Source organism: Delphinus delphis, chromosome 19 (genome assembly GCF_949987515.2).
Source record: "Delphinus delphis chromosome 19, mDelDel1.2, whole genome shotgun sequence".
NCBI classification, from domain to species: domain Eukaryota; kingdom Metazoa; phylum Chordata; class Mammalia; order Artiodactyla; family Delphinidae; genus Delphinus; species Delphinus delphis.
Window position 1 is genome coordinate 27,892,696 of NC_082701.1, and position 21,940 is coordinate 27,914,635.

General features: G+C 41.1%; 2 protein-coding genes and 1 non-coding gene across 5 annotated transcripts in view; all 3 read left to right on the forward strand.

Annotated features, from left to right (window-relative positions):
- PPM1D (protein phosphatase, Mg2+/Mn2+ dependent 1D) overlaps positions 1-1,969 on the forward strand; it is a 51,940-nt gene extending 49,971 nt beyond the window's left edge. The window contains exon 6 of the mRNA XM_059996718.1: positions 482-1,969. Within this exon, the coding sequence (XP_059852701.1) occupies positions 482-1,039 (558 nt within the window). The 3' untranslated portion in view covers positions 1,040-1,969. The remainder of the gene's footprint in view (positions 1-481) is intronic.
- A 7,019-nt stretch (positions 1,970-8,988) lies between these two features.
- LOC132415595 (U6 spliceosomal RNA) lies at positions 8,989-9,094 on the forward strand. Its single transcript, XR_009517318.1, has one exon. It is a non-coding gene; the product is annotated as a U6 spliceosomal RNA (small nuclear RNA).
- A 3,269-nt stretch (positions 9,095-12,363) lies between these two features.
- BCAS3 (BCAS3 microtubule associated cell migration factor) overlaps positions 12,364-21,940 on the forward strand; it is a 572,392-nt gene continuing 562,815 nt past the window's right edge. For 2 of the 3 annotated variants that reach the window (XM_059997243.1, XM_059997246.1), the window contains exons 1-3: positions 12,364-12,493; positions 14,201-14,288; positions 18,681-18,735. In XM_059997243.1, coding sequence (XP_059853226.1) covers positions 14,218-14,288; positions 18,681-18,735 — 126 coding nt within the window. In that variant the 5' untranslated portion in view covers positions 12,364-12,493; positions 14,201-14,217. Of the gene's footprint in view, positions 12,510-14,200; positions 14,289-18,680; positions 18,736-21,940 lie in introns of all 3 variants that reach the window. The other variant, XM_059997244.1, reaches the window with a different exon arrangement.

The following is a 21,940-nucleotide window of genomic DNA, read 5'->3' on the forward strand; positions in this document are numbered from 1 at the left end:
TGTGGCTTGCGGGCTCTAGAGCGCAGGTTTAGTAGTTGTGGCTCATGGGCTTAGTTGCTCCGTGGCATGTGGGATCTTCCCGGACCAGGGCTTGAACCTGTGTCCCCTGCATTGGCAGGCGGATTCTTAACCACTGTGCCACCAGGGAAGCCCTCACTTATATCTTTGAAAGTTGCCCCAGCCATACTCAGTACATTCCCATATGTCCTGTTTTCTCAAATAACAGAACAGTACCTAGTGTTTGGGAGATGGGTGCAAAGCAACAGTCTGAATTTCCATTATGACAGAGTTGCTTTAATGTTGCACTTCACATTTTCCACACTACTGAATATTCAGAAATTAAAATATAGAAAGTAGGAAATAAACCCCCCAAATAAACAAATTTGTCACTTATTCTAATGAAATCTTTTCATTTCCCCAATGGTTACGCTGAATTCTAGGATAAATTATTTCTTACTTTGTTTACCTTCTTGTTTTTCAGTCACTGGAGGAGGACCCATGGCCAAGGCTGAACTCTAAGGACCACATACCTGCCCTTATGCGTAGTAATGCCTTCTCAGAGAATTATTTAGAAGTCCCAGCTGAGATAGCTCGAGGGAATGTCCAGGCTGCAGTCATATCCTCAAAAGATCCAGAGCCACTTGAAGAAAATTGCACTAAAGCCCTGACTTTAAGGATACATGATTCTTTGAATAACAGCCTGTCAGTTGGCCTTGTGCCTACCAATTCAACAAACACCATCATGGACCAAAAAAATTTAAAGATGTCGATCCCAGGTCAAATGAAAGCTCAAGAAGTTGAAAGAACCCCTCCAACAAACTTCAAAAGGACATTAGAAGAATCCAACTCTGGCCCTCTTGTGAAGAAGCATAGACGAAATGGTTTAAGTCGAAGTAGTGGTGCTCAGCCTGCAAGCCTCCCCACAAACTCACAGCGAAAGAACTCCGTTAAACTTACCATGCGACGCAGACTTAGGGGCCAGAAGAAAATTGGAAATCCTTTACTTCATCAGCACAGAAAAACTGTTTGTGTTTGCTGAAATATATCTGGAATTTTTTTTTTTTCCAAACTTCTAAGAGGGCTCTTTGAATTTGGTGCCGAAGTTGAACTTTTTTTAAGGGGACAAAATAAAAATAGTATACAGTTTGACTTTTTGGAATTCAACAGTTTTATCCTGGCCTTGTACTTGCTTGTATTATAAATGTGAATTTTGTAGATGTTAGGGTATAAGTTGCTATAAAATGTGTGTAAATTTGTATCCTTCACACAAACTCAGTCTCTTACTCTGATACACAGTAAATGTAACAACAGGGCTAAAGGTTTAAAAAAAAATCAAAAGAATCTATTCGATCTTAGAAGTACATTTAAACTTTTAAATATGCTTATTAAGAAATTTGTATAAGTCACTTGTGATGAAAACTACACAACTTTTTAAAGTAAATTATGAAGCAAACTGGAAAAGTGATGTATTTTCATAGTGACCTGTGTTCCACTTAATGTTTGTTAGAGACAACTAGTGTCTTTTAAAAATTATTCTTTATTTCTGATTTCATAATTCAGAACTAAATTTTTCATAGAAGCAGAAGTGTTGAGCCATGCAAAAGCAGCTGGGTTTTAGTCTCCTTGTCCTAATTAAAATACTATGCAGTATCTCTTATTTCATTCAGTAGCATTTTTTCTAAACATTAATCATCAGATTTGCTCACCAAATCTTTGAAGTAGAAGGAGGTAGGTTTGCCTAAAAAGATGCCCTTCTCAATCATCCCAGGCATTCAGTGGCATTAGTAGGTCTTAAAAGTAGCTATATCCTCTTCTAGTGTTTGCATAAAATACGTGAAGTTTTTCTTGCTATGTCAATAACGGATGGTGCTGCTAATTCCCAACATTTCTTAAATTATTTTATATATCCTATGGTTTTCATTGATTATATGGACATGTTTGTTCATCTAATAAAATCAGTGAACTGTTACTGATGTTGCTGGATTTTTGTTAGTGGTTTGTTTAAATGGTGTATATTAACTTTTTGTTAGGCCATGATCAAGCTTTAGAGTAACAACTTAAAATACATGTAATGTTTATTTTTGCAATCTTGACTTTTTAATTTTAACTTAGAGTACATCAAATCAGGCTAAATATACAATAATAAGTATATGGTTAGATCAGTTGTGGCTTATAAGAGTTTGATGAAATATTATGTAGCAATTAAAAATGAATAAAATTATTATTTGGTAATATAAGAAAAAACTAAAAGGAACTAATACCAAAATACTAAGAGTATGTTCTTTTGGTGTGATAAATTGTTCTACAAAGAGAAATTTTTTAAATTTATTAATTTAGAATAGGACTCTAAATGAGACATTGAAGAGTTAATCCATGCATTCAACATTGACCATGCACCTACAGTATCCTAGGAACTGTGCAATTGGAAGCACACCAGTTTTCCATAAGAGGATTAATTGAGGGCTTCCCTGGTGGTGCAGTGGTTAAGAATCCGCCTGCCAGTGCAGGGCACATGAGTTCAAGCCCTGGTCTGGCAAGATCCCACATGCCACAGAACAACTAAGCCCGTGCACCACAACTACTGAGCCTGTGCTCTAGAGCCTGCGAGCACAACTGCTGAGCCCGTGTGCCACAACTACTGAAGCCTGCGTGCCTAGAGCCCGTGCTCCACAACAAGAGGAGCCACTGCAATGAGAAGCCCGCACACCGCAATGAAGAGTAGCCCCGGGGCGTCCCTGGTGGCGCAGTGGTTGAGAGTCCTCCTGCCGATGCAGGGGACACGGGTTTGTGCCCCGGTCCGGGAAGATCCCACATGCCGCGGAGCGGCTGGGCCCGTGAGCCATGGCCGCTGAGCTTGCACGTCCGGAGCCTGTGCTCCGCAATGGGAGAGGCCACAACAGTGAGAGGCCCGCGTACCGCAAAAAAAAAAAAAAAAAAAAAAAAAAAAAAAAAAAAGAGTAGTAGCCCCCGCTCGCCGCAACTAGAGAAAGCCCGCGTGCAGCAATGAAGACCCAATGCAGCCAAATAAATAAATAAAAATTTCCTTCAAAAAAAAAAAGATTGAGAACCAGTGGTTCAGGTGAAACATTAATTTTGGCTAGTTTTTCAAAACTAATGAGTTTGTTTTTCGGATCTTTCCAAGGTAGTGACATATAGCAAGTAGCATATACTTCTGGAGTCAATTTTTTGTGAAGAATTTTTCCATCTTTATTTTTCAGATCAATTTTTTAATGTAAATGTCATAGCATTCTTTCCTAGGTCACATTTATAGTGCCATAGAGTCCAGTTCCATACCATACTAATAGCTGTCTAATACTGGAAACATTTTTGGTTTGAGATACATAACTAAAAGGTAAAATTAGCTCTCTTTTGTATGTGTACCTAGGGCTGTTTTTAGGCCTTTAACGAGTTAAAGATGTTATGCAATTAACAAATAATGTTTTTTTTTTTTTATTTTTTATTTTTTAACATCTTTATTGGGGTATAATTACTTTACAATGGTGTGTTAGTTTCTGCCTTATAACAAAGTGAATCAGTTATACATATACATATGTTCCCATATCTCTTCCCTCTTGCGTCTCCCTCCCTCCCACCCTCCCTATCCCACCCCTCCAGGCTGTCACAGAGCACCGAGCCAATATCCCTGTGCCATGCGGCTGCTTCCCACTAGCTATCTACCTTACTACGTTTGTTAGTGTGTATATGTCCATGACTCTATGTTTATATTATTTTTATTAAATTTTATTTGCCTATAATGTATACATCAGTAGTATAATGCATGATGCAAAATTCATGATTTATAAAATGGTACGTAATGAAACTACCCTCACCTTAGTCCCCAGGGTAGCCAACCAATCTGTACATAGACATGCAACTATACATCTGTTTCTCTCTTAATCTTATATCTTAAAGATTTTTCCACATCAGTACATCACAGCACCTCCTCCTTCTTTTGTATTCTACTCTGGATATGTTATTTACCTATGCCACTACTTAACCGTGTCCACTGAAAGGAAAACAAACACTATTTCTTCCCTTACTCACACTCAAAATACTTAAGATGCCAGATGTGTGGGTTTTCCTACACCAAGCAATGCTGCAATATTCTGCAGACACCAACTGGGTGTCCTACAGTTCAGTTCAGTCTGACACTATCCATCTGATCCCACAAGTTAAGGGCTCAGTCTCATGGTGCTGCCCCCACTTCAGATGCCAATTGCAAGTCCCAGGTTGTCACCTACTCTTCTGACTGGCTGACTATAATTCAGCATTCCCACAATCACCACCTCAGGTTTGATACTTTGCTAGAACAGCTCACAGAACTCAGGGAAATGCGTTTACTGGTTTATCATATAATAAAGATATAGATGAACAGCTAGATGAAGAGACATCAGGAAAGTCCAGTTGGGTTCCAAGTGTAGGAGGTTCTGTCCCCATGGATTTGGGTTGTACCACCCTGCCAGCACATGAGTCTGTTCACCAGTCTGGCAGCTCTCCAAACCCCACAGTTCAAGGATTTTCATGGAGGCTTCATTATATAGGCATGATCAATTATTAACTTAATCTCCAGCTTCTTCTCCCAGGAGGAAGGTGGTGGTGTTACCGAACTCAGGTTCTGCTGCTCGCCGCTGGAAAACCAATATTCAAGAGATGAGAGTGTTGGTTGGAAAGGAAGAGTTGCTTTATTCAGGAAGTCAGCAATCTGGGGAGAAGATGGACTGGTGTCCAAAAATCAACTTTGAAGATTCTGCTTGACCGTGAAAGTTTTAAAGGGAGAATCATTTTGGGAAGAGGGATCAGACTTCCCACGTGCAGACTTTCTTCTGATTGGTCGATGGTGAGGTAACAGCCGTGTTCAAGGAATCTTGTGCTCAGCCTTAAGTTACCATTCTCCACCCGAGTGGGGGCCGTAGTTCCTACAGAACTCAAAGATATTGTTATCTTCCTTGAGGAGAAACCAGGACCCTGCCCCACAGCTGCACTATCGTTTCTTGACTGCTCCCCCTTTGTTTCTGCTTTCCCTCCCCTTCCCTGCTAAGCAGCAGTTTGAAACTGCTCTTTGGAAGTCAGGGAAGGTCAGGAGGCTGAATGAAGCCTATTTCCTACAAACAAGAAATGGGGGACATGGAAAGGATTTGTACCAGATATGTATCAGAGGATATGTACGCCCCTTGGGGAGGAACTAGGACTTTTATCACTGAACTATTGTTTCTTGACTGCTTTTCCATTGTTCCTGAATTCCCTCACTTCCCTTAATATCATTAATTACTGAGACCTGTTCAAGGGCAAGCTTCGTGACCAGGCTCAGGTCACAAAATGGCTTACGCCAAAATAGTTTCTCTTATGTCAAGAAAGCCAGGCCTGGTTCTCTTTCTCCAAGGACCCCCTACCCTATCTGCTTACAGTTCTTTATATCTTCTCTTTTTTGAGATTTTCTGTTTTTCCATTCATGTCGAGTGTTCACAGTTGCTTGCAAGAGCATTTGTATAATATTGGTTTAAAGTGTCAGATATTATTCTTTGTCATTTAGGTATTGGCATCTGTTAATTGTTTTTGTCATGCAAATTGAGGTTTTCCTGGTTCTTTGTATACCATGTAATTTTGGATTCTATCCTAGACATTTGAATATTATGACAATCTTATTTAGCTCTTATGGAGATCATTGTTTTAATAGATAGTCAATCTGGTTAATTCACGCTGTTGCAGGAAAGAAAGTGGGGCACAAGAGGATGGTCACGTCCCATCCCAGGTCTCAGGCAAGTCCCTGGGACGGCTGCTGAGTGTGGGTTCTTGGCTTCGTGCAGGAAATAATTCAAGAGCGAGCCATAATAAAGTGAAAGAAGGCTTAGGCAGGGAGATACACACTGAATGTGGGTCATCTCAGAAGGCCAGAGGCTTAAGGATGTGGGGTTGTCAGGTTTTATAGTGGTGGGTAATTTCATAGGCTAATGAGTGGGAGGATTATTCCAACTATTTTGGGGAAGGGGTGGGAATTTCCAGGAATTGGGCCACCGCCCATTTTTTGGCCTTTTATGGTGGGCCTTGGAACTGTCATGGCACCTGTGGGTGTGTCATTTAGCTTGCTGACGTATTACATTGAGCATATACTGAGGCTCAAGTTTTAGCGGAAGTCAATCATCTGCCATCTTGGACCTAGTTTGTGGTAACCAGTTTATGTCACATCCTCAATGGCTGTCATTCTTTAAAAGGTTGTGCCCTGCCCCCTTCCTGTCTCAATGCCACATATTCCAACACACCTTCTGTGGTCTGTGGTTTCAATATCAGTTCATTTTCCAAATCCTTTGCCATTGTGTAATTTGATCTGTCCCATGTGTTCATCACCCAGTAGCTAGTTGGGGACCTGGGCAGTGATCTATCTGCCAGTTAAGTTCTCAAAGTCTTTAATATGCTGATTAAGATCAGATTCATGCCTAATGTACTCAGTGGGGTCGCTTTCCTGAGCTCCTCCCTCTCTACAGTCTCCATGGTACCTTCCCTTTCTTTGGGGTTCTTCTTTTTCAGGCAGAAAGCTGAGGCTTCAGGAACCATGCACTTCTGTCACTTTGCCTGAACTTGGGACTAAATGGCTTAACATCTTTGAGTTTTGGTCCCCACCTGTAAAATGCAGATAATGCTACTACAATGGCAGGTATATAGTGCTAAATAAATGTTTATAAATGTTTCCTAATATTAAAATTTTAGCTTCTCAAAACTGTTACTACATATTCAGTTTTCACTGATTTAAAGCAATCTTTATCCAGGTTTACGTATATGAGGGGAAGATAAATTATGCCATGGCCATCATTAAAACAGTTGCTGAAACTAATTTTTGGTCTTTGTTAATAGTTTTACTTTCTGGTCTCTTTAATTATAAATACCAGCTCCAAATTGTAGGATAAATTACTGGGGTTCTGACATGAAATTTTTCCTGTTAGTGAGCAGAGTCTTATGGAGAATAGAAATGTAACAAATAATCACTTCTGTCAAAGAGTTTACATTTTAGCTAAATAGACAATAGACTTATAATCATGCAGAAATATATAATCACGTACAAAACAGTTACAAAGTAGTACTAATGTGTCAAAGATAAAGGGTAACCATACTTCATGGTTTGCAGGGGACAGTCCTACTTTACCTTATTTTTTTGGTTTAATTATTAATAGAGCCTCATTCCATGAAGGTTTCCTAGGCAGGATGACAAATTACATGGCCACTTTATAAATACTAGTTTCAAGAGAATAACAAAGCAAAAAAAAATTATCACTGTATTTTCAGAAAGTTTGCTGGGCCTGAGAATGAGCAGAGTGGGCTAAAGAGATCTGTGGGTTGGGGTGAAGGGACCCAAGATAGTAAACAAATACTTAGAATTTCAAATAGAAATGTGGGAAATGGTGTTTCAGAAACCACAGTTATCTAGTAATATGCAGGGCAGACAAATGGCAGGCGTTGTAATTAAAGAGATGTGAGGTTATATAACCTTGGATTATGTTGGTTTTGCAATTCTTAAGTTTAGAATTATAATTTTTAGGCGATTACCACAAATGGTAGTGTTCAAAAGTTTCAGCCTGATGAATGCACGAGAGAATGTCCATGGAGTGAGTAATTAATGTATTTTTACCTCACAATTAGAGGACTTTAGAGAAATGTAATTTTTTAATAGACATTTTCTAGAGCAGTTTCAGGTTCACAGCAAAATTAGAGCAGAAGGTACAGATTTCCCATATACGGCCTGCCTTAACACACGTACAGTCACCCTTGCTACAACATCCCCAACCAGAGTGATACCATTGAACAACTGACGAACTTACACTTGATGATGATTTTTTTACCTGTTTTCCTTTTTTCTTTTTTTTTTTTGGCGCGGCCTGCAGGATCTTAGTTCCCCCACCAGTGATTGAACCCCTGCCCTCAGCAGTGAAAGTGTAGAGTCCTAACCACTGGACCACCAGGGAATTCCCTCTTTGTTTTTCCTTATGCTTGACTGACAATTAAAATATTAATGCTCACCATAGCTCTATGTGAAATCAGATTATTTCACCACTGCTTAAATCATGTGATTCTTGTCCAAGTGTTTTTGGTGGCCAAAACAAGTGAGGCAATGGCTTGTTTGAGGCTGAAAAAAGAATCCTAATCCTACCAAACAAAAAGAGGGGAGAAAGTATAAACTGATCTTGACATTTGGATAGTTCTCTGACAAATCTCTGGGAACTGGGAACTTTTGTTTTTGATTTGCATGGCCACCGGAGAGGCAGTTTTAGTAATCAGTGATTTATTACAATGGGCCATTATAGCAACTGGAAGAAAAAGGACTCTAGCTTGAAGTTTACTTTCTTATATACTGAAAATGAGTTTCCTAGCTGGGATTGCTCAATCCCAAGAACAGATTGTGAAACGTTTCCCCGCGTCCCAATAATCTGAAGTGACTGGCAATATGGACAAAGCTGGCAATATGGACAAAGCACCCACAATTCACGTCCATTCAAAACATGATCACCACAAATTCTATTTTCTCTCTATTTGAAGGCTGATGAGAGAATCGAACACCATCTTTGTGGAGAAAAAACGGAGTATAGCTGGGTTTGTTTTGTTTTGTTTTTCGGTTTACTGCAGCACTTTTACTTCCTCACAATGGCACACTGCTGGGGCCTAATATTCTCACATGACAGTAGAAAACCAAAATCTGTTGTTATCTCTTCAAGAATTGAGAATTGTGTGCAAAAACCTTACATAAGTTAAGAGGATGAATACATTTACAGATGTGAATGCAAACTGTTTTCCAACTCAAGGCAAGTAATGACATATGGTGTTCTGGCAGGAAAACTTCGATAAGAAAGGAAAGCAGGTCCTAATGTTCGGAACTTCTCAACCTGGTAAGACTGGCAAGTTAGTAATTACAATGAGTTAATTTGTATAAATTTCTAACTGGTTCTGAGAAGTTTAAATTTATTTACACCTCATAAGAATCCCACTTGTGGAATTGTGAGGCTTGTGCTCACTTTGGCAGCACATATACTAAAATTGGAATGACACAGAGAAGATTAGCATGGCCCTTGCACAGGATTACACGCAAATTCATGAAACATTCCATATTTTTCAGTTATCGAATTTGTATCTTTGTGTATATGATGTCTTTGCAAAGATTACATAGTATAAAATATGATGTAAATTGTACCAACTGATATGGAAAGAAACAGTACCAACATTAAACTTTGCAAAATTTTAAAACTTAAAAAAAAAAAATCCTGCTGGGACTTCCCTGGTGGTGCAGTGGTTAAGAGTCCGCCTGCCAATGCAGGGGACATGGGTTCGAGCCCTGGTCCGGAAAGATCCCACATGCTGTGGAGCAACTAAACCTGTGTGACGCAGCTCCTGAGCCTGTGCTCTAGAGCCCGTGAGCCACAACTACTGAGCCCACATGCCGCAACTACTGAAGCCCACGCGCCTAGAGCCCGTGCTCTGCAACAAGAGAAGCCACAGCAACGAGAAGCCTATGCACCGCAACGAAGAGCAGCCCCCACTCACCACAACTAGAGAAAGCCCTTGCACAGCAACAGAGACACAATGCAGCCATAAATAAGTAAATAAATTAATTTTTTAAAATCCTGGGAATTCCCTGGTGGGTCCAGTTGTTGGGTCTCTGTGCTTCCACTGCAGGGGGCACAGGTTCGATGGCTGGTCTGGAACTAAGATCCTTCATGCCATGACGTGGCCAAATAAATAAATAAACATAAAATAAAACACAACCTCCTATCAAAACATCACATTAATAAAAAAAATCCTATCAGGCTAATAATTTTTTTTTTTTTTACAATTTACAAAGGATGAAATCAGGGCACAGAAATTCATCCCCACTAAAAAATGTATAACTTCAACAGGGTTCATCCTATCTGTAAACATCATCACTCAGTTGTTCAAGCCCAAAGCACAGGCATCGTCCCTGATTCTCTCATTTCCTTCTATCCCACATCCAACCCATTATCAAGTTCTTTTAGTTCTGTCTTCCAAAATATTCTGAAAGTGATTACTTTTCACCTCTGCTGCTTCACTTCTAGGCCCAGTTCTAGACAGCTCTCCCATCTGGTCTAGTGAAATAGCCTCCCTACTTGACCGTTTCCACTCTTGTCCCCTCCCTAATGACAGTTTATTCTCTGTTTAGTAGATAGAACGATCTTTTAGAAATATAAGTATGATCATGACACTTCCTAGCTGAAAGTCCTCCAATAGAGTCCCACCCTAGAATAAAACTAAAACTCCTTATAATTCTATACACTATACTCCATTTGGCCACTGCTTACCTCTCCTAACTAGTTTGCTATCATTTTCTATTTAATTCACTTTAACAACAATGTTTTTCTCATTCTTCTTCAAAATTCATTCCTTTCTTAAGGCCGTTGTACCTGTTGTTTCTTTTATCCTGACTGCTTTTCCCTCAGAGCAGCTTTCTTACTACTTCATTGAAGTCTTAGCTCAAGTGCCATCTCCTGAGAGGCCTTCCCTGACCACATTACCTAAAATAAGCCAGCTCTGACCTCTGTTTATTTGGCTTATTTTTTTCCCATACCATTTTACACTCCTTGAATTTCTCTGTTTGTGTGTTTATTTCTGTCTTCCCACCAGAATGCAAGTTCTCTGGCTGAGGACAAGTATATTGGTTGATTTGTTTATTGCTGTATCTCCAGAGCCTGGAACATGCCTGACACTTAGTAGGCATTCAAATATTTATTGAATGATTGAATTTGTGTTTATGATTTTTGTTTCCTTGTTTCTTCCACAACTTTGTAGAGGAATAGTGAAAGAGTTATGGAATTTAACACTGCATGTAAAACAGCTATTTAAACTGAAAAACCTTATACAAATGCTGGTTATCCCGCTTGTGAGTATTACCTATTGGTCTCCTCTGGATTTTCTCTTTATTCCTGCTCTGGGTCAGGGACAACATGAGAGTAATAATTATTTAATTCAAGTAAGTCTGAATTTTGAAATATCTGTTGTGTTCAGGGTAGTTAGGTATAAAGGGGGATTCAACAACATGAAAGCCTTAGTCTATTAATGTCTAGGAGGAGTTTAACTTTCTAGTGGGAGAAAATGAGACATGTATTAGAGAAATAACCAAAAAACATTTCAAAGACAACAAGGAAGTAAGCCAGTGAAAGCAATAAGAACAAAGGGAATTCAAAATACTGGAAAGATTCTTTCATTACTGGGTTTAATGTAGGAAGCAAATCTTAAAAGGACGACAGTACTGGGAATTTGTGTAGTGAAAGAACATGAATGTCCAAACATTAACCTGATAAATATTACTTTGGGTGTCCTTTTTATTGGCACTAATTGAGCATCACAAGCAAATGGGTGGTTTCTTGGCTATATCTATATCTATATCATCATCCGTCTGTCCAGCACCTGATTAACTGCATATTTCTGGTGAGGTATTTTCTCTACTAAACTTTTCCCTCCTTCACAGTGCTAAAACCTTTTAAAAGTTTTTACTGCTGTATCAGCCACTTTGTTACAAACCCCATGCCTATTAATAAGCCATATTTTCATGGGATTGTCAAGAGTATTAAATTTGATAGTACTTATGAAGTGCTTAAGTCTATGTTGAGCGTTCCTTCGATAGAACAATAAATATTATTATATAAGAAATGTAACCGACGGAATGACACCAGGGCGATCTCAATATGTTCCTTACGGGAAGTGTAAACAGTTAGGAAGGAGTCAGGTGTGGTCCACAAACCCATGTCAAATTGAAAACAATACAAGCCGTACCGGTCATTCAGATCACCACCCTGGCTGCAGGGCAGCCCATCAGCGTCAGCCAGCCTAAGCTCCCGGAAGGTAAACACATTGAAAAGGGCGGGGCAGAAGGCGCGTTCGGGATGGTTGACTGGCCAGCTAAAAGTGATTGGCAGCTGCCATGTCCACGTGCGTTGAGCTTCGAACCAGCTGTCGCGAGAATTCGATGTAAACAGACCGGTCCCCGTGAGGTACGACTCCCAGCCTGAGACACCCAAGTGACGTGCACAGGCTTCTGCGGCATGATGCTTTTTGACAAGGCCACGAAGGTGCTGTGTCCAAAGGAAAACAGACATGTTTGTAACTCCTCCCTACCTGCCTGCGTTCGCAACCGAACCTTACACCCCGGCTTCACCCGAACTCACATACTGTTGTGTTTTCCCTCGAGCCCCAGCGGATTGGATCACTTCAGGAGGCGGGTCCGCCTCTTTGCTACTTGCTGGTTGGCGAAGCTGACCTCTAAGGGCGGTGCCCAGCTGCGGCCAGTTTGCTTCTGGGATTGGCTAGAAAGGTAGTTCCGCTGAGGCGTGGTAGGAAGTGGTAACCGTCAATCACGAGGGGAGACTCCAAACAGTGAGTCTTGAGCTGGAGAGCAGCGTTTACCGGCGGCGCGGCCGGTGAGAGGGCTGGCGGTGCTGCGGCTTTGAGGAGGCTTGGCGAGGACGTGGGACGAGCAGCGTGAGGGGAGAGGGCTTGGCTGGTAGGAATTCGACGAGGTAGAGCTGTGGAAATCGGAGGGGGAGGGGAGGAAGGGCAAGGGGCCGGAGGGCGGCCGGGGACAGCGGTGGCTCAGCGTTGGAGGTGAAATGGGTAACGCCGTGCTGATGTCTTTCAGGAGAGTGGGGCCTGAGGGGCTGGCGAGGGTCGTCCTCAGGAGACAGGGCCCTTAAAGACAGTTCTTGGGAGCCTGTGTTTCGAGAAATAAAGGGTGGAATGGAAATGAGAGGGCTCAGGGGCTGGAGGTGAAGATACCCACTGAGGAAGGGGTACCTGGGCTAGTTGGGGCACAGGGTGTTTTGGTTGTAGCAGATGGGACTCATCAGTTTGCGAGTTTTCAAATAAGGTGATAGAATGCTCCCTGCTTAGAGGAGATGCTTTTAAGGGCTTTCAAGATTAGTTCCAGGCTGTGGGCTTTCCTGAGCCGTGTAAGAGATCTTTAATATTGCTGTCTCTTTTAACCTTAACCACATACAGTCCATGCTTTGAAAACCTCCCCAGTGATTCAGATGCTTATTAGACATTCAAGGATCAGGATTCAGTGATGAGACTGGAAGGGCTTCTAATGTCATATATGTTTTTATTACTTATTTAGACTCTGGTGATTAGGTTACAATAGCAGAGGTTACAAATATGATTACCAATGAGGTTACAAATATGATTTTGATAGTCTTGTTAAATTGTGACTGCAGTCTTTTTAAAATATATATATATATTTGACATATAAATTACATGAGTTTCAGGTGTACAACATAATGATTCGATATTTGTATACACTGCAAAATATCACCACAATAAGACTAGTTAACATCCATCAGGATACGTAGGCCATTTTACTCCTATTTTCCCAACACTCTTAGTTGGAAGGTAGTACCTCACTGTTCCATTTGGTCTTAAAATATTATACCATGTATATTTTTATTATCTCAATATAAGATTTCAGTAAATTCTTTAATTTTGGCTCGCAAAGTTAGCATATTTGTTTTTATAAAGTGATCCTGTGCTAGACTTTCCATCCCTTCCTAGTTTATGTTAATAGTAGATCAGGGACTTCCTTGGTGGTGCAGTGGTTAAGAATCCACCTGCCAATGCAGGGGACACAGGTTCGAGCCCTGGTCCGGGAAGATCCCACATGCCGCGGAGCAACTAAGCCCGTGCTGCACAACTACTGAGCCTATGTTCTAGATCCCTCAAGCCACAACTACTGAGCCCGTGTGCCACAACTACTGAAGCCCACGCACCTAGAGCCCGTGCTCTGCGACATGGAGAAGAGAAGCCACCGCAATGAGAGGCCTGTGCACCGTAGTGAAGAGTAGCCCCTGCTCGCCACAACTAGAGAAAGCCCGAGTGCAGCAACGAAGACCCAACACAGCCAAAAATAAACAAACAAAAACAATAAAAAAGCAGTAGGTCAGAGGGTCCTGCAAGGGTCTTAACTAGTTTTGTGGTTCTGAGCCTTGGTCCAAATAAGAAAACCTCATAGTAGTTTGAAAAATCTTTTATCTACTTCTTCCTCTTCTGCACTCCCCTCTTTTAGGTGTAATAGGAATTGCTGGGAAATTTTCCTACATTTTAGGACCTAACATTTAGGTATTTGTGACAAGGGATCTCTAGTGAGCAACCATGTATCTTTCTCCCGACCCCCAACAATAATGATCCATTATTTTCTGTCTTTTTGTTCTGGAAACAGGTTTTGTGAATGAAGCAATGGCTACAGATTCCCCCAGAAGACCCAGTCGTTGTACTGGTGGAGTCGTGGTTCGCCCTCAGGCTGTCACGTAAGCAAATTTCAGATAAGCCTGATAGGTAAAGGAAAGATTACTCAGAATAGTAACTAACATTTAGGTTTCCTTTCTAAGCAGTACTTACTTTTGTAAAATCTGTTTAATTTTGGCTTTACAGGATGATAAACATCGTTGCCAAGGCCAAATAAAAGCAGTAATTGGAGGGTCAGTTTGATGTATTTAGCACATTTATAGAGTACTTGAAAAGCACTGTATTTTGTCCTTGAGTACTGCTTTTTCAAACCTCAGGTTTAACAATTAGTGTCATTAAATCAGTTTAGTGGATCAAGACCATTATTCAAAAAATGAAATAGAATATAGTAGAAAATATAGTTGGGAGTTAGTATTGTGTTCTGACACGCACATAGATAATATGCATTCATATGTATGTATATGTTTTCTGGATTGTGATGTATCACTCTAGGTCTCAGTCAGAAAGTTTCAAAGTGAATGTCATAAAGAGTACATTTCTATATTTTAAGCATTTTTTTGACAAAGCATGGCTATACTTTGCAGTAGCTTATAATCTAATGTAGTTTTTTTTTCTTTTTTTCTTTGGCTGTGTCGGGTCTTAATTGCGGCACATGGGATCTTTGTTGTGGTGTGGGGGCTTCTCTCTAGTTGTGGCTTGTGGGCTCTAGAGTGCACACGGGCTTAGTTGTCCCACGGCATGTGGGATCTCAGTTCCCTGACCAGGGATCGAACTGGCGTCTCCTGCATTGGAAGGCGGATTCTTAACCACTGGACCGCCAGGGAAGTCCCTAATGTAGTTTTAAGCTGTGTATACTTGCAAGCACTCTAATGAATAAAAAAGTTGCCAGCAAAACAGCATGGGAATTTAGAGGGAATATTTTGTGTTTTTTAATTATTTATTTATTTAAAAATTTTATTTATTTATGGCTGCGTTGGGTCATCTTTGCTATGTGCAGGCTTTCTCTAGTTGTGGTGAGTGGGAGCTACTCTTCGTTGCGGTGCGCGGGCTTCTCATTGTGTGGCTTCTCTGTTGCGGAGCATGGGCTCTAGGCACGCGGGCTTCAGTAGTTGTGGCACGTGGGCTCGGTAGTTGTGGTTCACGGGCTTAGTTGCTCCATGGCATGTGGGATTTTTCTGGACCAGTGCTCAAACCCATGTCCCCTGCATTGGCAGGCGGATTCTTAACCACTGCGCCACCAGGGAAGTCCTTATTATTTTTTTAAAATTTTGATTGGAGGGAATATTTTAGTGGGAGTATTTTAGATCTGAAAAGGTTTCATTAAGAAGCTAACATTTGGACTTCCCTGGTGGCGCAGTGGTTAAGAATCCGCCTGCCAACGCAGGGGACATGGGTTCGAACCCTGGTCCGGGAAGGTCCCACATGCTGTGGAGCAACTAAGCCCGTTCGCCACAGCTACTGAGCCTGCGCTCCAGAGCCTGTGAGCCACATATATTGAAGTCTGCGTGCCTAGAGCCCGTGCTCCGCAACAAGAGAAGCCACCACAACGAGAAGCCCACGCACCACAGCGAAGAGTAGCCCCCGCTCACCGCAACTAGAGAAAGCCTGCACACAGCAACAAAGACCCAATGAAGCCAAAAATAAATAAATAAATTTTGAAAAAGCTGACATTTATCGTGTAATTTAACGGCTGAATACAATTTGGGCAGTTAGAATCAAGGGCACATTTTCGGCAAAGGCAATGGAGTAAGCAGAGGTGGGAAAGGCAAGCTATTTTCATAAATGGAATCTAGGGAAGTTGACCTATTTAAAGGAGGTTGGGGTGGACAATTAAGACCCTTGAATACCTGGCTAAGGAGATAAAGTTTGCTTTCTGTCTTTCGAAGTGTTAATAAGGGAATTGTAGCATTTTGAATTATTTCCCTTGAGCAGTTTAGCATGTTACATAAAATTGCCTTCTCAGACTAACAAAAAATATATGTATAGTATGATATTTCACTATTATACTTGCTTTTTTTTCCCTCCTGCATTTCCCAGGGCTATATATTTCTTTGCTAACTGCGGACCATGGCAACTGGCTAAGCATATTATTAGCTATGAGTTAGGTACTGTTGTAATCTTCATTTTACAGATGAGGAAACCAAAGCAGAGAGAGAAAAGTTTTCCTTGGTAACATCCAAGAAGGGAAACCTGGATCAAACCCAGGCAGTTTGTCTTCAGAGTCTGTGTGCTTATGCGCTATTCTATGCTGCCTCACCATATGGTATTCCACATATATTGCTTTTTGTTACGCAATACATAATTTTAGTGTTTTTTGAAGTTCTTTATTCAGTATTCTTTTAACAATAATGCTTGAGCATCTACTCTGTGGCTAAGTACTGGCTTATAGATTCTGGAGATATAAGGTAAATATGAGAGATGGATTCCTTTCTGTAATAGAGTTTGCATTCTAGTGGAGGACACAGTAAGTAATTACAGGCTCTGATCAGTGCCCAGTGTGCTATGTTAGAGAACAGCATTAGGGAGTATGATTTAAGGCCGTCAGGGAAGGCCTCTCTGAGGAGGTAACACTTAGGCTGGAGATCTAAAAGGCAGGGAAGAATTTGCGAAGGGATCCATGCAGGAAAAAAGCTGGTGTAAAGGTCTTGATTCAAAGAAGAGCTTGGTGTAGTCTAAGAATTGAAGTTGCATGTGACTGAAGCAGAGTAAGTTACAAGAGTGGGAGAAAAGTGAGGTTGGAGAGGTAGGCCTAATCAAAAATTTTTTTTAAGGCCTACTCAGTTTTTGTAGGTATCTAAGGCATATTGCCTTTTTAAAAAATAGGATTTAGGGTAACTCACATTATTTTCTTCAAATGTAATTTTTCACATTTCTCTGAAATGAATTTGATTTGGTATATATTTTGAAGAAAAATTTTTTTCCTCCATTTGCTGATCTCCATATATTTCCCATTTAAAATATCTTAGTGTCCTTAATAGTTCTTCACCTTTATGCATTTTGATATTTTCCCATACCTTATCCACACCAAAAGTTCTGTGAGGACTGTTTAATAACTCCTTCTAATGCCTGCATCTGCAGCAAAATATAGATTCATTTTGCTAGATACAGGTAAGGGACTAGGTTCTTAACCAGTTTAAAGAGAAGGTCACTAAATACTGAGTCATCAGCAACAGTTTTTCTTGCTCTAACTAGGGCATTCTTCTGCTCTGACTCAAGAGGACGGTCTTGCTTTAGCCAAGTCTTCTGTCAGCACTCTTTCAAATATGAGTTAAAAGTTCTATCTGTATCAAAATAAGAGAGCGTGCGGCCATAAAAAAGAATCAATTATTGCTATTTGCAGCAACATGGATGGACCTAGAGATTATCATACTGAGTGAAGTAAGCCAGGCAGAGAAAGACAAATGTCATATGATATCACTTATACGTGGAATCTAAAGAATAATACAAATGAACTTTTATATTTCAAAACAGAAACAGAGTCACAGACATGGAAAACAAACTTACGGTTACCAAAGAGGAGAGAGAGAGAGAGGGATAAATTAGGAGTATGGTATTAACAGATACACACTGCTATATATAAAATACATAAACAACATGAACTTACTGTATAGCACAGGGAACTATATTTAATATCTGGTAATAACCTATAATGGAAAAGAATCGAAAAAATGTATAACTGAATTACTTTGCTGTACACCTGAAAATAACACAATAATGGAAATCAACTGTACTTCAATTTAAAAAAATAGAGCATGACTTTTTATTTATTTTTATTTTACTTTTAAAAATTTAAATTTATCTTTGGCTGCGTTGGGTCTTCATTGCTGTGCGCGGGCTTTTCTCTAGTTGCAGCGAGTGGAGAATACTCTTCGTTGCGGTGCACGTGCTTCTCATTGCAGTGGCTTCTCTGGTTTTGGAGCACGGGCTCTAGGCGTGCAGGCTTCAGTAGTTGTGGCTCGTGGGCTGTAGAGCGCAGACTCAGTAGTTTTGGCGCACAGGCTTAGTTGCTCCGCGGCATGTGGGATCTTCCCAGACCAGGGCTCAAACCCGTGTCCCCTGCATTGGCAGGCGGATTCTTAACCACTGTGCCACCAGGGAAGTCCCTAAAAAAAAAATGGAGCATGACTTTTAAGAAGAGATAATGTTTGGGAATTCCTTGGCAGTCCAGTCCCTGGCTGGGGAACTAAGATCCCACGAGCCCCATGGTGCGGCCAAAAAAAAAAAAAAAAAACAGAAAAGAAAAGATAAAGTTAAAAAACTTTAAAATCTCATTTGCATTTAATAACATATATAAAGAAATTAAGAAAGCAGGGTAGCAGAATTATCAGACGATGAGAGTTGTTTCTTCTTTTTTTTAGTATTATGAATAACTTTATTAAGGCTTGTAGAAAGAGCTTTTCCATGTTTCATATTAAGCTGTCATGATAAATTTTATCCATTTCACCCTTTTTCAGGGAGCAGTCCTACATGGAAAGTGTCGTGACTTTTCTGCAGGATGTTGTGCCCCAGGTAAGTGTCTGTGTGGTTTCAGAAATAGTAGGCTTTACTGTTGGCCAGGGAAGCTCTGAAATATTCTGTTCCCTAAACTTGACACCAGTATCGCCAACTTTAGACTTTTGATGTTTTAGCATCCCAAGCGTTGGTAGGGTAGAACCATACTTGCTGTTATTATTAGATGTGCCTTAGTTTTGTGCTGACGGTGGCATAATTATTATTCCTTAGCCCTTGCTTTACTAAGAGTAATCAAGGTGCGATATTAGCTGAGAGATGGGGCTTGGAACTGTCTATTTGGGTTCTCTTTCCAAAATCTTTCTCTTGTCCTAGTTAAATGTTGCCTGTTGGAAGTGAAATAAGCAATATATGCTTTGCATCTGGTTAACTAGATACTATATTAACTAAATACTACACTGAGGTCAAATCTATATCACTTTCCCATTGAGCAGTAGTTTTATGCCAATTATAGCTTGCCTTGTTACTCTAACTTATAAGAGAGTAAGCCCTTTACTGTTCCCTCTATGTAAATGTGAGAATAAAGAATGAGAGGAACCCTCCTGGGATCACCTCTAGTGCACCGTCTCTCAGACTTAAATTAACATAGGTGTCGCTTGGCACACTTGTTAAAAATAATAATTTCCAGGCCCATCTCCCAGTGAGTTTGACTCAGGAGAATTAAGGTGGCATCCAATAACTTGTGTCTCTAGGAAGAATCTCAGGTGATTCTTGTGAAACAGTATCTTTGGGAAACACTGTTTAGTGGAACTACTGAAGGAAAAGGTTTCTGTGTTTTCTCCTGTGATGATGTCAGTGTTCAGACTGCTGTGGTATCTGTAATTGCACTGTTCAAAAAGAACATTCAGGGCTTCCCTGGTGGCGCAGCGGTTGAGAGTCCGCCTGCCGGTGCAGGGGACACGGGTTCGTGTCCCGGTCTGGGAAGATCCCACATGCCGCCGAGCGGCTAGGCCCGTGAGCCATGGCCGCTGATCCTGCGCATCCGGAGCTTGTGCTCCGCAACGGGAGAGGCCACAACAGTGAGAAGCCCGCGTACCGCAAAAAAAAAAAAAAAAAGAAAAAAAAGAACATTCATAGATACAGTGTCCCAGCTTTATGAGAAGGTCCTACCTAGAAAAGTCTAAAATCCAGATTTCAGTTGTATTAATAAATTGTATTCATCAAATAAGGGAAAGTATCAAGGCATGTTTGGTATTCCTTTATTATGTTCGGTCAACTTTAATGAAAATAGGCCACAATGACAAGGTCTGTGGGGCATGTAAGGAAAAATAAATGCTTTCTTTTCTTGAGGAACTTGGTTAAGAAGGGAAGTCAAATGGCTTGAAGCAGTCAGAGGTAATAGCAACATATCACTAAGTGTTGCACATGATAGTACAGACTGAATATGTAATTGCTAAGGGAATGCATAGCAAAGAAAGCGTGAAGGAGTCAAGTTCCGAAGGACATTGGAAGTAGCGTTAGTTGAAATGAATGGCAAGGTTGGGAATCTGATGGTAAAGGAAACTGCCCAACTGGATATGGTAGGCATATCCATATGTGGCTGTGGAGAATCTTGTACTCTGTACAGTACAGACTTAGAGAACAATCAGGGGCCGAAATCCAACTTGGTCTTCTACAAACTGCACCTTTCTCTTAAGCCCTGAGCCCTGACGTGAGGCTAGTTCCAAGGAAGGGGCATTTAAAAATATTGGTAATTTGCCTGCTATAGAGTGCCCCTTTATCAGATTTTTACAAAGGCACCTTTTGTGCTAGTGGAAACCCTGCGTAGCAAGCAGTTTTTGTTGGCTGGAGGAGAGAGGCTGCGGTCAGAGGCTTTGAGGGAATAGTTGGAGAGTTTGCTAGAGAAACAAGAATACTGGGTTGAGCAATAGATTGAAAATAGGGGGCTGCTAAAACTGATAGGGTAAAAATGCCAGAAGGTAGAAGGTTAACTTAGTTTTTATGAGGATTATACATTAGAAAGGGGATAATCTATGCAGTTGACTGTGAAGACTGGGATCAGAGTTAAGTCACTTCAGAAGTAAAGTTGTAGTCCCGGATCTAAGAATTAGAATATTCATTTAAGAAATTTATGTTAGGTAAGTCATTCTAGTGACTGTGGAAAGAAAGCAAAAATTCAGGCACTACTGGTCAGGTGCTGTCTTAAGTTGGGGGATACTCAGTGCCTGTCCTTAAGGCTTCATGGTCTAGTGTAGCCATCAGGCAGACTCTGTAAAGGGCCAGAGAAGCTTTGCAATTCATACAATGTTATTTTTTGCTTTTTAATTTTTTTTTTTTTTTCGGTATGCAGGCCTCTCACTGTTGTGGCCTCTACCGTTGCGGAGCACAGGCTCCGGATGCGCAGGCTGAGCGGCCATGGCTCACGGGCCTAGCCGCTTCGCAGCATGTGGGATCTTCCCGGACTGGGTCACGAACCCGTGTCCCCTGCAGTGGCAGGCGGATTCTCAACCACTGCGCCACCAAGGAAGCCCTGCTTTTTAATTTTTATTTTTGGCTGCGTGGGGTCTTTGTTGCTGTGCGCGGGCTTTATTTGCAGCAAGCAGGGGCTACTCTTTGTTGCAGTGCGCGGGCTTCTTATTGCAGTGGCTTCTCTTGTTGTGGAGCATGGGCTCTAGGCACGCAGGCTTCAGTAGTTGTGGCACGCGGGCTCAGTAGTTGTGGCTCGTGGGCTCCGGAGTTTAGGCTCAGTAGTTGTGGCTCACGGGCTTAGTTGTTCCGTGGCATGTGGAATCTTCCTGGACCAGGGCTTGAACCTGTGTCCCCTGCATTGGCAGGCAGATTCTTAACCACGGCGCCACCAGGGAAGTCCCTCATACAATGTTTGTTATAACTACGCAGCACTGCTTTTTATGTAAAAGAAAGGGTGTGGCTGTGTTAAAATAAAACTTTATTTATGAACACAGGTCGTGGCCAGATTTGGTGACCCATGGTCTCCTTTTTTCCACATTTAATCTGTAATCCCCCATTGGCAATTTGTGGTGATACATTTGGAAAATGATATATTTTTGCTGATGTTATGTTCCAACTCCTGCCCTGTTCTGGGAATTATCAAATTCATGGAGCTTAGAAATTATTCTCTGGGTCTCCAGATATGCCTAAAAGGGAGAAAATGTGTTGTTAGACTGGTATCAGCTTCTTCAGCTGTCATAAATAGAGTGAGTTCCTACTGTGTCATTGATGCAGATGTCATTGACAGCTGGTAGAA